At 40.4% G+C, this 17908-nt stretch overlaps 1 protein-coding gene across 1 annotated transcript in view; it reads right to left on the bottom strand.

Moving 5' to 3' along the window:
* Window positions 1-10402: 10402 nt before the first annotated feature.
* The window catches only part of ass1 (argininosuccinate synthase 1), a 47123-nt gene continuing 39617 nt past the window's right edge, over window positions 10403-17908 (bottom strand). The window contains exons 12-15 of the mRNA XM_034204837.1: window positions 16688-16819; window positions 14506-14662; window positions 11001-11066; window positions 10403-10852 (exon numbers count right to left, since the gene is read on the bottom strand). Of these exons, the coding sequence (XP_034060728.1) occupies window positions 10804-10852; window positions 11001-11066; window positions 14506-14662; window positions 16688-16819 (404 nt within the window). The 3' untranslated portion in view covers window positions 10403-10803. The remainder of the gene's footprint in view (window positions 10853-11000; window positions 11067-14505; window positions 14663-16687; window positions 16820-17908) is intronic.

Genomic DNA, 17908 nt, shown 5'->3' with positions numbered 1-17908 from the left:
TCTAATCTGTAGCATCCTTTAAAACTTGCATTAGTTGTGCCACTTTACAATGTATTGTTCTAGCAGCAGTCAAATTATCTATTTGTTATGTAGATTTGTATGAACTTTTGCAGTAATTCAGAAATATACATACTTTGCTAACTGAGTTTAAATCTCTGTCAGTGAAATAAAAATAAGAATATCAAACCTGTGTTAAGGTTAAGTGATAATGCATCAGCAACAGAAAGCCACAGACTGAAATAACAAAACAAAAGAGATTAAAAGGGCGCTTTCTGCAAATAAAAACATAAGAAAGTGAATAAAGAGAACAGGAAGTTGAAGTAACATAAAGGATAAACAAACAACAAATGTAAACAGTTTTAAAAAGTTGTTGATCACGTCACTTCTTTTAACTGTATTTGCAAAATGTGTGTATTTTTCTTGTCTTGTATCTTCTGTCCTTGCTTTTGTATCTTGTTGTTTGCACCTGATGTCCATCCCTATATTCTTTTGATAACCGGGACACACAAGGGAACACATGTAGTTTTCTATGAGCTGCACTGAACTGTAGATGGAGGACAATGACATCCCTCCCGTCTTATCTTATCTCTTATCTGTTCTTGAGGGAGAAGATTGACAGATGAAAAGGATAAACAGACCAGCTTTGTCCAATAATAGGACACATACACTTCTACATCCTTGTTTTTACCTCTCTTCTATTTCACTTTGCAGCCTCCTCCTCCTCCTCCACAAGCCACTTTGCTTTGATTCAGCTCTGTATCTGTATTTTAAATGACTCAATTACATGGGATCCCGCGGTGAAAATTACGGATGTTTTCCACTATTTCTCTCCACTGGGACACCATGACCCCTCCCTGGCTCCAATAACCGCCTTCCTCCTCCTCTTTCCTTCATCCCTTTCTCCACCTGTCCCATTTTCCTCCTCTCCCACTGTTGCCCAGCCATCTTCCTTATAAATGTTTACTTTGTTGCGTGTTTCTGCGACTGAGAGGGAATAATAGCTAAATGGTCTTATTTGTGAGCTCTCGGCACGGTGAATTGACAAAGAGTGTTGTTGCAGGTAATTCTGCCGCGACCACACAACAAGCCTCAGAAAATAGTTTCTTAAGGATAATGGTTCCAACACAAACACCAGGCATGACAAAAATAAAAGCACATCAACAGGCAGGGTGTAGCAGAGATGGACAGAGTGTTTTTTTTATTCATCCAAAGCAAAGCAGTGTTGTGATTCTTTCACAGCACTTTAAGCCCCCCAGTTTACGGGGCTCTGAGGCTTTTTAAAAGTGGAATCTATCTTTGATGCTACTCTGTTGGTGCTGAATCTGCTTTCAGCACAAAACCCTCACCTACTGCTGTGTCTTTCATACTCACTGAGGTGCAAAGCGGCAAGTAATGCTCAACAAAAGTATACGGTTGGAACAGCTTTAAGGTGGCAATGCATCCACAAGTCCCATGAAGCAAAACAAGTCTTTCTCGTTTCACGCAAACAAAGAGGAACAGACTATACTTGTTTTGACTCAAAGGACACAACAATGTGTAGCAGTGACAGAGTGATGCCCTGAAGACAATGCATTACATTTTGTTGAAATTACTACTTTTTCTTTTGCATGCTTTATTAACTTTTACACTGAAAATATAAAACATTGACTTTAGTTAACCCTTGTATGGTATTCGGGTTATTTTCTCAAACCCACACTCAATGGCCTTGGCTAAGTTTCAGTGAAGAACATATCACCCCCTGTGTAGGTTATGTGTGTGTGTGTGTGTGTGTGTGTGTGTGTGTGTGTGTGTGTGTGTGTGTGTGTGTGTGTGTGTGTGTGTGTGTGTGTGTGTGTGTGTGTGTGTGTGTGTTAGTGTGTGTGTGAGACTGTTGTGTTTCTGCCCCTGCCATTCAAGGTTGCAACAGTGTTGATAGATTCAAGCACGGACACCTGTCTGCTCTCACATTCCAGCATTATGTCTTGCGGGAACCAATCTTTTTTTCACACTCTATCCAAGCTGCACATTTGGGGCGAGACACAATAAATAAAGCTTCGCCAGTTTGGGTCCTTATCACAACTGATCAAGATGGCCAATAGATTCTCTGCTCAGAGGGCCTTGCAAATGCTTCTGGAAGAGAGAGAACCATTGGATGATGATGTAGAGGAAGAGGCTTCAGAATGTGAGGATCACATTTCTGAGAATACTGAGTCTGACAGTGACTTTGAAGAAGAGGATGAAATTGAGCATCAGCTAGTTGCAAAAAAAAGATGAGCCACAGGACCAGCCGGTCAGCGGGCAAAAAAACAAGTAGCACTTTTATTCATTAATGTGAACAAATGTAAAAGGGCAAATATTAACCATATACAGTGGGGCAAAAAAGTATTTAGTCAACCACCAATTGTGCAAGTTCTCCCACTTAAAAAGATGAGAGGCCTGTAATTTTCATCCTAGCTATACCTCAACTATGAGAGACAAAATGAAAAAAAAAAAAATCCAGAAAATCACATTGTCTGATTTTTAAAGAATTTATTTGCAAATGATGGTGGAAAATAAGTATTTGGTCAATAACAAAAGTTAATCTCAATACTTTGTTATATACCCTTTGTTGGCAATGACAGAGGTCAAACGTTTTCTGTAAGTCTTCACAAGGTTTTCACACACTGTTGCTGGTATTTTGGCCCATTCCTCCATGCAGATCTCCTCTAGAGCAGTGATGTTTTGGGGCTGTCGCTGGGCAACACGGACTTTCAACTCCCTCCAAAGATTTTCTATGGGGTTGAGATCTGGAGACTGGCTAGGCCACTCCAGGACCTTGAAATGCTTCTTACGAAGCCACTCCTTCGTTGCCCGGGCGGTGTGTTTGGGATCATTGTCATGCTGAAAGACCCAGCCACGTTTCATCTTCAATGCCCTTGCTGATGGAAGGAGGTTGTCACTCAAAATCTCACGATACATGGCCCCATTCATTCTTTCCTTTACACGGATCAGTCGTCCTGGTCCCTTTGCAGAAAAACAGCCCCAAAGCATGATGTTTCCACCCCCATGTTTCACAGTAGGTATGGTGTTCTTTGGATGCAACTCAGCATTCTTTCTCCTCCAAACACGTCTAGTTGAGCTTTTACCAAAAAGTTCTATTTTGGTTTCATCTGACCATATGACATTCTCCCAATCCTCTTCTGGATCATCTAAATGCTCTCTAACAAACTTCAGACGGGCCTGGACATGTACTGGCTTAAGCAGGGGGACACGTCTGGCACTGCAGGATTTGAGTCCCTGGCGGCGTAGTGTGTTACTGATGGTAGCCTTTGTTACTTTGGCCCCAGCTCTCTGCAGGTCATTGACTAGGTCCCCCCGTGTGGTTCTGGGGTTTGCTCACCGTTCTTGTGATCATTTTGACTCCACGGGGTGAGATCTTGCGTGGAGCCCCAGATCGAGGGAGATTATCAGTGGTCTTGTATGTCTTCCATGTTCTAATAATTGCTCCCACAGTTGATTTCTTCACACCAAGCTGCTTACCTATTGCAGATTCAGTCTTCCCAGCCTGGTGCAGGTCTACCATTTTGTTTCTGGTGTCCTTTGACAGCTCTTTGGTCTTGGCCATAGTGGTGTTTGGAGTGTGACTGTTTGAGGTTGTGGACAGGTGTCTTTTATACTGATAACAAGTTCAAACAGGTGCCATTAATACAGTTAACAAGTGGAGGACAGAGGAGGCTCTTAAAGAAGAAGTTACAGGTTTGTGAGAGGCAGACATCTTGTTTGTTTGTAGGTGACCAAATACTTATTTTACCGAGGAATTTACCAATTAATTCATTACAAATCCTACAATGTGATTTCCTGGATTCTTTCCCCCCATTCTGTCTCTCATAGTTGAAGTGTACCTGGGATGAAAATTACAGGCCTCTCATCTTTTTAAGTGGGAGAACTTGCACAATTGGTGGCTGACTAAATACTTTTTTGCCCCACTGTATTATGTTGTTTATTTTGCTTGCTGAAGTAAACATCTGTTGAGTATTTTAACATAAAATAGTTTGATTGTGTTGAATTGAAGCCCCAAAAGGCAGCGGGTCCACCAGACCCACGAACACTGGCTGAGTAACACAAATATGAACACCATACAAGGGTTAAATGTTTTATGTCAACAGCTTCCACATAGCTGTATTAGGTTAGTGAAAGCAATAGTATTAAGTTGAACCTACTATTTTTTATTTAAACTTAATATTATTGCTTTCAACTAACCTAATGCAATTATATGTCATTTGTTTACATAATACAAATACATTTATTTAAGACAACGTTTAAATAAAGTTCAGTTTAGAGTAACAAGGGTATCCAAGGATACACTTGTATCTGTGATTAACGATAAAATAATATGCCACTCATTTAATTAACATAGAATTTCTTTTTTGCCCCAAATTATGATTCTTTCTCTCGATTATCAACCGAACAACAACCACAGCAAATAAGACATTTCTGTTGTTGGTTTACTTTGATTGGGAAATCAGGAAAGGGGATTTAGCAATAGATTGTCAATGTGTTAGATAAAATACATCTGAGGCTATATATTGCCTTGCTGCAGCTACACATAGTGTATGATAAAAGGGTGGTGTTGAAGCCAATTAAGAAATGGACATGGAAGTATGAGATGAAGACTCACGGAATAAATCGTTTTTTTTAACATCTAAGTACTTTGAATTTGACGTAACTAAAGTTTCTTCATTCTGTGCGTTAAACACTGAACGTTCACATGCACTTCCTCTTTTGCCCGACACTGCAACCCAAATCTAGACCTTCAATCACCCCAACTCAACAAGTGATACTGTATATTGTGAATGTGCATATTATGTAAGCTGTTGATATCAAGTCCTTCCCTATAGGTGCCAATTGAGATGGACCATATGAATGAAAGCCACAGATATAAGCAATACATATTTGATCACAAAAAAACCTATATATTAATGTATTTTCTAGGCTCAATACTAAAGACCGGTTAAACACCCAACCCCAACAGCCTGCGTACCCTGTGGTGTAATTTAGGCACCATCAGATAAAACCTACAATGCATTACCATCCATCATAACACACGCCATAACAACCAAATAACCAGCGCCATTAAACATTTAGATCATCCAAGGGATTTACTGAGAGTGCGGAAGACAAAGCTACCAGGACAGCCACCTTGAACCTGATAGGCCCTTCATCCATTCACCACCATGCGGGCCAACAGATCGAAGAACATCAGAGTGTGTGCCAGCAAACAAACCCGACCAGTACACCCCCGGGAGAGGAGGGGAAGGGGAGAGGCAGGAGACAAGTCCCTTTCAAATGAGGGAGATAAATCTATTGATTTGAGATCAGCATGTTGCATTACTGCTGCTGCCCCAGAGGAGATGGGAGGTGGAGGAGGGGATACAAGAGAAGGTGGTTTGAAGCCATGCAAGTGGCATGGTTTGAAATATTTGCTAATTCTTCCTACAGTATGTGTCGGTTTCATTATCCCTAACCGAGATATCTCAACAACTTCACCACCATTTTCTCAATCACCACTAAGATACTCTCACTTTTAATTAATTTACATTTTGTCAAATTTTGAATTCTTTCAACACTTTGGTACCTGACTATTTCCCTGCAAAGCTAATGGCCTTCCCATTGGCCTCAGCTGTACTTGAGTGAGTGAGTTTGATCACATTAGCATTCAACTTTGATTCACTGAAAGTACGTGACAATTCATATAGGCAAGCTTCAATGCATTCAAACACTACTACAATACTGTACCAGGCTCAACAGGTCCAAACAGATACATCATCTTCTGCAACTTTTTTTTTTTACACCTTACTTTTGTTATGGCCATAACAAGCAACGTATACAATGTTGATGTATGGCCCTAGCAGATGCAGGGATTGGCTAATCTTGTAACTGTGCAATGAGGGTTGATGTTAGAGCTATCACTCTGCCAATATAAATCTTTCAAGAAAGTAAATCAGCATATTTCCAAAAAGTCAGATTACATTTTTTTAAAAGAAATACAAATTGCCAAAGATAAGTTACCTATAGTCAATATAAACACAGATTCAGCTTCTAGCAACCATAACAGGGTAATTTAATCCATCTTTGCAAAAGGTTATTGATTCTTGTTCTGCTGACTAGTCTAGTCAGTGTGTGTGGTGGAGCTACGTTTTGTTGTAACAGGAGACTGAAGTCCTCACGCTCATTAACCCTTTTAGTTGGGCAACATTGAGCAGCAGGCAAAATATTTATATTTTTCCATCAATATTTCATCACCAGCTCAGGCCAAACAAAGCCAGGGGCTTTGGCCGTAATGGTCCCATCTGTCTATAGATCTTAAGGACATCAGTGTATGGGTGTCCTTTGACACCAGAAAATAGGCTTCGACATGAAGGAAAAACACTGCACTCACACTCACAGGATGCATGGATGTTAGCTGCCTGGAAGGCAAAGTGTGTCCTGCTTTATTTGGATGTTTCCTCACAGATGGTCTCTTCATGTTGGAGCAGGAGATCAAGTTTCAGGAATTTGAATGAAGTGGACATTTCAGCTGTTAGGACAAATCAGCCCTGTCCAAATACATCAAAGGCATTTTTTACACAAGCAGCGATCTGAGCCACATTTTTTATTAACTAATTAATACCACTAACAACTGCTGGAAATGTCTAATCACCTCTCAGCTGATAAAAGGTTGTCTGCCCTGGTTTGCTGAAAATCACAGCTCCCACATTAAGGAAAGTTTGTTTGATCAGCCTGACGGTTCTCCTTAAGTTCAGACAACATGAACTGATCATCATTACATTTTATTTGACTCCATAGTTCTACCTATGGATATAAAAAGTATAAATATCAATAATTGATTAATAGTAATCCAACACTATCAGCATGGTATCCTGCTCTGTAAATTGTTCATTGTGTCTTAGCAGTGAGTGACCTCATATTTGCCAGGCCCATTAGCTTCCAGCACAAACCACAGGGGAAGAGTCCATTAACCCCTTACCTGCTCAGTAAAGAAGCATTAAGTGAAATGTTTAGAAACAAGGAGTAATTGACAGTTTATTGAGAGACCACTGCACTGATAAAATGTGGGATATTTATAAGAGCAAAGTAACAGACAAACAAAAGATTGAGGCAATGAAATTAACAGTGATCTAAGTTGGGGTGTTGCACTATATATGTAATACAACTATGATTTATTTATATTCATATCATTGTATATCATGAAAATGATTCAACTGCTCTTAAATGATTTTCATTTATTTCTGTTCTTGCTTTATCCCACTCACCCAATACACAAGTAAATGTGTAATACATTTGCCCAAAAAATAAGATTTTCATAAATGTTTTTGATTGAAAGCATTTTGTATTTTCAAATGTTTTACATTGCTTTGATATCATCAACATTGACGCTTTTGGCCTCAACACTTGTGTCGTGAAAATCTAATCATGACAGCAATATGAGAAACTTAAATGAAATGTATCACAAATTGAAATAGCAAATGTTCAAAATAAATTCTATGGAAATCTGGAGACGGGTTGACGGACATTAATGGAGCCCAGATACAGCTCACTGCGCTCGGGTTACGCAAACCACAGCGCAGGAGAGCCACTTCTGCCTCTAATTGGTGGTAATTAACCCCCCATGGTCATTGTTCTTGTCTCATTGTGTTTAAAGAGGAAAGGTCAGTGAGCATGGGAGCCTTTTCCACTCAGACAGGTAGCTGAAGAGCCCAGATTGAATGACAGAGAAATATTCTGATGGGTATAAAACATCCTGATGTGCTCTGTTCAGGTCGTTATTTCCTTTTGTCCCAAAAAATGAATATCACTGTTGCTGAGAGAAAACCAGATAAATGTAATGTTGGTGATTTTTTTGTTGTTGTACTACGCGTGTTAAGAAAGCTCCGTTATCCCTCGGCTATAATGAGAGATCATCAGGCTAAAATCACAGTTGTTTTTTTTATTTCTGAAACGACGAGACAAATCTGCACTCATCATTCTTATTGGCATTGCACCTATTTGACATTTTCAATTTACAAGACACAAAAATGTATATATATATATATATATAAAAAATAAGCTAATAAAATACAAATATAAAGAAAACAAATTAAACCCATACTTCCTAGTGAAGTGTTTTTATATAGTCATTTGAAAGTAGATTTTGAATTGGCAAGCCATAAAGTAAAGATGAGATTTATTTTCCAAACATCATAAAGATTAAATTCACCATTCCCAGAAGCTACAGATCAATTGCATTAATATGAAAACACATATTGGTTGTCAGGATGTTATAACTTTGTCAAGCCTCCTGGAAAAGGAGAATCCAGACAGTCCATGTGTGTCAAGAGAATTCTCACAATATCCACAACTTCTTATTAGTCAAATGAGTGTGTAAACCCTTTAAAACATGACTTGTTAAAGTTTATACCTGCAGACTTCTGAGAAAGTTAGGAACCCAGGTGCATTCGAACTTTTTAACTGAATCATTAACAACTCAAGTAATTAGTTTCCACTTAAAAACTATTTATAAAAGAATCTCTTATTAGAAAGTGCCACCAAACGTCTAGGTATCGAGTGTTGCTTCAGTTTCAAAACCTTGAAGGATCCATTTCCAGCATGGCTGCACTCTCTTTGCCAGCGGCCCTGTGCACTTCTTCTCAAGAGGTCATGGGCCTCGACCCTGAACAATGGCCTCCTTTGTACGTGTGCTGTCTGAGAGTGACAAGGACTTGAAGGTTAGTCGACCTGGACTCCTGAGGAGACACGGTCGCACAGGACTGTCCATTAGGGCTCAGTCCTGTGACGCCGCCAACTTTCATGCTGCGCTATTGTTACCCTGCTCTCCCCTGAGAGGCGGACACAGAGTGGGTAATGAGGGGTAATTGGTCCAGGGTCAAGGATGATTAATTCCCTTGGTCAGGTGTAAGCTAGTTTTCATACCTGGCTGGCTGGTAGACAGGGAGGAGGGAGGGGAAGGTGGAGGGAATATGAGACGTGGAAAATGAGTGGGGTAAGGGGATGTGAGTCTAGGCGTCCACATACATGGACAACCAGAGATTGTTTACTAAATAAGTCCCAGAGTGGACCTTTCATACAGAAACCAACTTTCTATTCCCCAAACAAACACAGGTTGTACACGACCCCTATCACACCAGTATACATTTCTCAGGATCATATCTTTCCAAAAAACAAAGTTGAAATATCTTCCCCCTGCAAACGCTGAAGCCAGATTGAGATTGATAGCTGTCCCCATGCCTCCTACCTCCCCTTCAGCTTGACTGACTAATCTGAATACCTCTCCAGCCCTCATTCTAACCGGGCAATTTTGGACACTGATTATCCTGCAACCTGTGTGTGCACGACAGTAAATGCAGGGGCTGGTTGGTAATTGACGAGGCAAAGACTGAGACGCCTGCCGTGTAATTGAGCGGGGGCTGAGGGGCTCTAGCAGGACTGAAAGGGTCCGAGGATCCTTCTCTGCCCATTAGACCTGGCAGGGGGTCTCCTGTGCCTGTGGACTCCACCTTGAGGCCCACACCGTACCCGGCAACATAATACGTGACCGACACCTTTCAGTGGGGATCGGTGCACAGAAACAGCTGCTTTGTCCCAGAGACTGAAGGACGGGGTAATGATTTTAACATTTAACATTATATGAACACGTCCTTATTCTCTCTGACATTCACTTGTTGATCCAATGAACTGAAATGGGATTTAGATAAGAAAAGCCTCCACTTGTTTGAGGTGAAAACTGCTTCTTTAAAACTTATTATGCAGGTGGTTTGACTTCTTTTAAGTTTTCAGAAAAATCATCACTTATTTGTGGTGTCATATTATTGTAATTTGCCATTTTACATTTATGGAGGAACTGATGTTAGTGTGCATTTAAGTCTAAAGGTCATAAGCGAGACTGAGAAAAACATCCATTCATACCAGGATATCGATTATTCAAACAAAGGTATAATATACTGAATTTAAATGCTTCTCCCCCCTTTCTTCTGTTCTCTAAGCTCAAAGACCCCCTGTGATGCAAGGAATATGCATATGTGGCCAATTGCTTTTTCTTTCCATCTGACTTGTGCCATTTGAGCTCAGAAATGGCCTCATCACTTCTGCTCCAGCGGCTATCATCAAACCACCATGCTGACTATCGCTGTGCAAAATTCACGCACTGCTACCGCTTCATCTGCATATTGTAAATATGATCCAGTGTCCGCGCTGCCCAGAAATATTCACGGGGCAGCGACTATATACGGCTATACAGTTAAACAGGCAGGCCCTGATAAATAGGCAGTCTGCCAAAAATTAGAACAAATAATCACCTACGCAATTAGTCGCAAAGGGGCTGTTTTCTATAGCCAGTTTTTGCTTCATTGCAATGCTCATTATTTACCACAAAGAGAAAAGAAAAAAACGCATTTCAGTCTGCTTTATTCCTGAAACAATTATTCCCTAGTTACAATATTTGTACTGACCTACTGATGCATAAAAGGAGACAAACTAAAAAAAATAAAAATACTAGTAAATACATTCTAAAGAAATGCTCACCCAAAATCTGCAAATCTAATTCTAATTATTTTCATGGCATTGTGTAACATTTTTTTATATTTTTCTTCTCTATTCGTGACAATAGAAGCTTAACATTTTACAGAAAGCGTCTAGTGTGCTAGCTAGTGTACTAGATATAGGTACTAGATACCTAAATATGACTAACAGTAGACAATAAGGCGAAAAGCACAAAGTCTAAACCTACTACTGCTTAAGGCAGCAGAGAGAGAAGGAAAGAGAGAAAGATGGTTTTCAGGACTGCACAAGTTATTTCTTGACGCTGGAGAGACCCTGCAAACGGTGGTGTTCCCTTAACCTGTGGAGGAGAAGAAGGACAAAGAATAAGGTGGCGGATTAAAAGCTAGTAATAAGGTCTAAACATGTGGAACAAGTCGCTTTAATAGACATTTGTGACTGTTCTGTGCAGCGGTTGAGAGATTTCTTATAGTGCAAGGGATGCTAACCTGACAGCATTAATCCTGATGAATCCAGAGGCATCACATGGGTCGTAGTCTCCCTGCACGTCCATGCTGTTGGGAAAATACGTTTTGTTTTAAATAGGCTTGTGAGTCAACAGAGACCAATCTTCAAATTCGCTCGAGGAAAACATTGCTATGAGCAACTACGAAGGGAAAGACTTACAGGAGATTGTGCTAACAAAATGATGTCAATGTTTGGTATCATTGCAGTAAACACAGGAGCCTCATCAACTACTAGGAAAACTGGATCATTGACAATGCTTTGAAATAATATTGCGATCGATCATCCTCTGAATGCTCGTCTTTATCATTGTTTGTGTTGAATAACCGAGGATCAATATCTGAAGAATGAAAACTGGCTCATGTACACAAGCACACAACAGACACACATAACCCATTTTATAACAATCCCATCATATCAACACTGAGCCAAGTGTTGAGAGGATTTTCTAATTGGATATTTCTGTATTCAAGTTTATCCGGTTGTTCTCAAAAAACAAAACAAGACGCAAATCTAAAACTTGTGCTACTCTGCTTCTATGTAATTGAGGCTGTCATCTTGTCTTAGTGTGTGCGAGTGTCTCACAAAGTGTCCGTGTGCTGTGTAATTACAGCAGTTTCTACCTGCAGTGCTTAATACACTCCCTAATACACTGAGTCCTCTCTTCCCTGCGACACCCCCAGCTCCAAGCTCCCAGTGTACAGCCTGCACGCCTTCTTCAAAAGCACTTAGCAAAAGAGGAAATTGCCAACAATTGATAGGATAAACACTATAAAAAGAAAGACCGACGACTAAATCATCTACTCTCAATACAAGGCTCCCTGCACGGCACCTGAACACCATTATGAGTGAGTGGCTTTAAAGAATATGTGTGTGTGGGTGTGTGTGTAGCTGCGAGCAGGGGATATTTTGTGTATTCCTTTAAGAAACCCTGCAGTCTAATTGAGAGTGGAGCCAGCGGACAGTGAGGAGGGTGACATTTCTCTCTCAGAAGGGTGCGGTGACGGGCTGTATTACCACTGTGTTAATGACGCCGTTTACTGTTGCCTGTGGAGAGCCAACAGGATGTCAGCGGGGGCTTCATGCCTAATCTGGTCTGCGTGTGTGTGTGTGAGATTGTGGCAGGTTGTCATGAAGTGGTAGATGAGTGTGCGTGTGCGAAACGGCAGCTTCCAGGTGTATCACTGTATGGTACACTACATGTATGCATACATCTGCACTCTTTTAATACTTTTTAATAAAGCACAATAACTTCATATGTACAAATATACATATTTTGTGACAGAAGAACAATAATTTAATTGGACTGTGGGCAGTAGAGAAATTACATGGCTAAGCATTTAAGAAGGATGGCCAAATACTTATCTAATATATCAATTTATCTGATTTATTTTATGTTAATATTTCAAACAAATATTATATTATACAAATATTTCCAGTCAAGTTTCCTTTATGATATATGCAATTTATTAATTAACAATTAAAGTCACCTTTGATATCAAAATGTATTATTTAAGATAAGATATTATTAATCTCAGTGGGGAAATTCAGGAGTTTAAACCGCAAAAGGGTAACATTGAAAAACAGGACAGCACAGATTCACACAAGATTAAAGATCAATACAATTAAAGATCAAATTAAAATGATATAAAGTTAAGTAACTTTAAAATAAGAAATTATTTGAAATGAACATATATATATATATATATATATACATATTTGGGTCATATATACATATTAGATATATTTACATGTATGTGTGCCGGTAAATCCTTCCCTAAGATTTTATTTCAAAAACAGATACGGAGATTATATAAAGTAATTGAATGTTTTTTATTATTAAATCTTGGAGACAAAACATTGCTTACATTTAAACCAACTAAATATTTGCAATGGGTGACCAGAAGGTAAGACAACCGTGCTAATGAAGAACTGCATTACTTGAAAATAGTTGTTTAGCACGGTTTAAGGATGTGTGTCACTCTGCATGACTACATTTGAAACTGATTTGTGATGGTTTTCTATTGGGGTCGCTTGTTATGAGTTCCCTCATGAGGAACCACTGCCCCATCTGTCAGGGGCCTCCAGGACTTTGTGATGCTGCAACACAACACCTCTGTCTCACTCATGTGTCGGCCCAGATAATAAATGTGTCTTCACAAGGTCAGGTGTTGAACTGAGAACGCAAGACTTCCTCAGTGAGAGTTTCTTAGCAACTGACTGGATGAAAGATGGACGAGTCGTAGTTTATCTTGAGAGTGACTCAGCAGTAAAGTAAATAATGTATTACTCAACACAGAATACTAACAAAAACTGAGACAAAGCTTTATCCAATACAATACAAATGCTATGTGTTAAAAGGAAAGTTGAACCCAAAACAGAAATGTTTTCTTTTTTCCTGTAGTGCAGTTTATCAATCTAGATATATAATGAAAAAAGGTGACACTCGCCTTCCGGTGATTAACACTATTTCTTTCTTTCTACTTAACTACTCCAACACTTGGCAAATTACACCAAAGCTACACAGATTGATAAATAGCAACAAAAGTGAAGAAGAAATGTATATATTTTTTTATATTTTGGGGAAATGTCCTTTTTAACAGGCTGAATGAGTACAGTGTCAACTCTATTTATCTCTCTCACACAGGACAAAATATCCATCCAAATTGAATGGCTGACCATGTGAGACATGTCCTAGCTTTACTCTTTCTGACCTGCTTAACTAGCATGACACCCAGGTACTTTCCTTTTAAAACCCAGAGAAATCTCCTCCCTCCTCTGGCTGAAAAGGCCATTAGCTCTCTGACTGGAGTGTGTGTGACTGAAGAGGAGATGGAGAGGCATATGGAGGGTTTTTACTGTGGTCAGTGCTGAGCCTGGCCAGAGGGCATCAGGGGTCAGCGTCCTGAACAAACCCACTGTTAGTGCGGCTAAGAGGCCACAGGGGTGCAGTAGGCGGGGCTGAGGTCGGGTCTGCCCTCCAGGAACTGAGCTTGACACTTCTCTGATGTCTTTGTGAGGCAGGGTCGGTTTAGTATGTTGATGTAGAGGTCATAAGAGAAACTTGGGCGAGCTGACCTAGCAACAGGCTGATTGGTGAACATGTGGAAGAGGCCGCACTGTGCAAGGAGCGGCCAAACACAGCTGTCAAGAACAAGCACACACTTTGATTCTCTGACGCATGGCACAGGGTTTGAACATCAAATTCAATGAACTTTCAAGGGGCTTTTCAAGCTCAATTCCCTTAAAACTAGAGGACCCAACACTGCATAGTTGGAGGTACTGATCATTACTTTCACACTTTTTGAGGAAGGTTGCGCAAATGCAGGAGACAGTTTAAAAAGTAAAAAATCCTAAGAACTATTTTTGTCAAAATATATAAATGTAAGAACTGTTAATGACCCCCATTTGTTTCCTCAGACATACAAACGTTCAATGATTGGAACCATGACACACAGAAACACAGAATGACATTATGTCCTTGCTTACCTGACCAACTCTTCATTGTAAAGGGACTTGGGTGACTCTCGTCCCATGATGTAGACCTGGCCCTTGAAGACAGACAGCTGTACTTTGCCCTCCACATTCTCCTGGGACTTGTCTATGCAGTGTCGCACAAAATCACACTCGGGACTGTACCAGAAACCTGAGGAGCGCAAGCAAACAGAAACATATTTAAATAATATATGGTGAAGGTTTGTTTAAAACTGTTTTAGTTTCTATTGTCTCATATTTGCATTCATATCAATTAGAACATTGGGAAAACTATACACACGATGGAAAAGTGGAGAAAGAGACTCCTCCTCTGTACATCTACAGGCGTGTGTGTGTGTGTGTGTGTGTGTGTGTGTGTGTGTGTGTGTGTGTGTGTGTGTGTGTGTGTGTGTGTGTGTGTGTGTGTGTGATGCCCACACACTTTTGTCTTTCATGAGCTGAAACTGTGTTTTGGTCTCATTTCTGTTCCAGGTGAACTTCATACTCCCCTTTCTTTTGTCTCATTTCTCTGACCTGGCCCTTCAATCTCTGAGACAGATGGGCGAGATTGTGTCTGTATATGTTCAGAGGTCGGACACGCCCCACTCAGCGGGGGTCCTCCTCTCATCAGCGGCTGACCTCCACCTCATCATCTGGCCATGTTCAAAGACACAAACCTTCCCCGTCTCGCTGCCTCTGGATTGGCACGAGGCGTCCGACATGACAATCTAACACAGGCGCAGTTAAGTTTAGAGCCGAATAGTTTTTATTCTTTCTTCATGTTGGTTCTGTGTACATGTTTCTCTATATGTCTCTGTACGGTGATTTTCTGGAGGGATATTTCAATGATTATTATTTTCATTATGGATTCTTCAATTACATTTTGTTTTCAATCTTAAAGCGAGGATTTATATATGTTACATTAAACAATAAGGATTTATTATTTACATTTACATGAAACCACCTTTGATTAAATCTCTCTAAATGACGGAATTAAATGACACATAATACACATGTAGCTGTTGTTTACTTGCCCCTTGTCCATTGCTAAATCTGTACTGCGCTACATCTAATTGCTGCAGATTCTCTTGTGAAAATGTGTTTGGGACATATTTATGGGACGTATTTATTTATTAATGACGTATTTATGCAAAACAGATGCAGGACAGGTGGATTGTTAACATAAGCCCCATTGCCAGCAGTCTGCTATCAATCTGCAGACTCATTAATGATTTAAACACACATTGGGTTTAATCTCTGCCCTGCTTCTGGAGGTAGCACCTTTGTGTGTGTGTGTGTGTGTGTGTGTGTGTGTGTCTCCTTTCTCTGGAGGGTATAACTGAAGTGGCCTAGTATTCAGTCTCTAATGGCACTGATCCTATTATGTGGATGAAGGTGCAGGAGACTGGAGACGGAGCAGAAGGGATGATTAAGACACCTGAGCCGAGAAAAGCTCTCTCTCACACATACGTCACACATACCACACACACACACACACACACACACACACACACACACACACACACACACACACACACACACACACACACACACACACACACACACACACACACACACACACACACACACACACACACACACACACACACACACACACACACACACACACACACACACACACACACACGTCGTATATAAGTCTTTCAGTCCGCCAATAGTCTTTCTGCCTATCGGTCCACTAAAACTGGTTGAGAAATCAACTCGTCTCATGTTGTGTCCTGGATGAATTGAGACACTGTTTCTATTATCCTATTTATACATTTATAATATTTATATGTCCTGCACTTCCGTGCTGCAATTTTGTGTTGCCTATTCCAGGAATTACACACAAACATTGATATAAAGGCTTGATCTAGTTCTATCTCTGACATGTACAACTACCAGTGATGATCATCCATACGTTTTTGTAAAGGCAAACAATTGAGATGGTGCAAATGACAATAAGGCATAATTAATCAGTTAGGAAAATATAAAGTCTTTATGGACAGTTACTGTGGATGTGTAATGCCCAATCATTGTATACGTAGCTTAACCTGTACCGAGATAAATATACCGGCATGCCCTTCTTTAAAGTTATGACTAAGCAATGAGGCCAGAGACAGAGGGGAATGAAAGACAATACATACAACAGATTAAGTGAAACCATCTTATTAGAGCGTGTATTATAGGGACTTACCGTTGTAGACGAGTTCAGCAAATTTGATCCCGAGGCCCTGTTTGATGCGACGCACTTCTTTGTCCATGGTAAAGGTCTCAATGTCTAAATGAGCCTGAAACAGAATTGTGCCTCCTGGGGTTTCATAAATCCCTGACAAACAGAACAAAAAGAATACACAACATGTTGTATCATCTATCATGTTTTTGAGACACAAGTTATAGAAATTGTAGCAAATAGTACACATAATCCTCCATCACTTAATTTGATCACAACAAGCACCTCTGTCAACATTGCCATCATCAGAGGCCATTCATAGGAATACAAGCCCTGTTCTTCTGACACAAAGCTCTATTAGCAATCAGCCGGCTGACAGACAGACCTTCACAGCGCTCACAGAACATGGATGAGCCTGTCCTGTGTAAATGACAGGGTAGGAGGCCCCTGCCAGCCTGGAGCCCGGACCTGGGCTCTGCCTACCCTGCAATTTACCCCCTCTGGACAGGGAGTGAGGGGTGAGGGGAGAAAATATGAGGTAGATGGCAGGAGAAATGAAGCTGCCAATCACATGTCAGCTAAAACAAAAGGGGGGCAGTGGAAGTGCTCCCCGACAGATTTGACAACAGAAATTGGAGCTTTATCAATGACATCCATTTTTGTCAGGGCTGAAATTGTGAAAAACCTGAGAGTAGGTTTCCCAAGCCAATACATGGTTTCCCCCATCATCTGTCAATTTGGATGATGGTTAAATAAAAATTGATTTACTGCCAACCAGACGTTTTTAAGCCAACAAAAGACAGCTAAATGTCACAATTTGAGTGATGTATTATCTTTAAAACGTGTTTCTGCCATTTAAACAGATTAACACCATTTAATCTCTTCCGATCTGGGAAGCAGCTCAAATCTGTAAGACCCCAAACACTCCTACAGCGTTCCTGATCTGAAAATGGAGAAGCACCTTCTTTATGCTGGCGGCCAAGAGCTTAGCAATGCTGCTAATTGTCTAAATCCTCAAAAGGTTTCCACCTGAGCTAGAACGGCTTGTGGCTTTTTAGTGATCCAGGGCCACGGAGGGCACGTAGGGACATTTCCGTTGGCTCTATCAGATAAATCAGTTAAAGATGCCCTCCAACACAACTTGGCTTAAGTACCCTAAAAGAGAGCTGGCTTATCAGCGAGGAGCAAACAATGAAACGCTATCTGGGCAAGCTCCGACAGTGGCAGTTTAGTTAAGCTTAAAGA

Source organism: Gymnodraco acuticeps, unplaced genomic scaffold (genome assembly GCF_902827175.1).
Source record: "Gymnodraco acuticeps unplaced genomic scaffold, fGymAcu1.1, whole genome shotgun sequence".
NCBI lineage: Eukaryota > Metazoa > Chordata > Actinopteri > Perciformes > Bathydraconidae > Gymnodraco > Gymnodraco acuticeps.
This window is presented reverse-complemented; position numbering and strand designations above follow the sequence as displayed.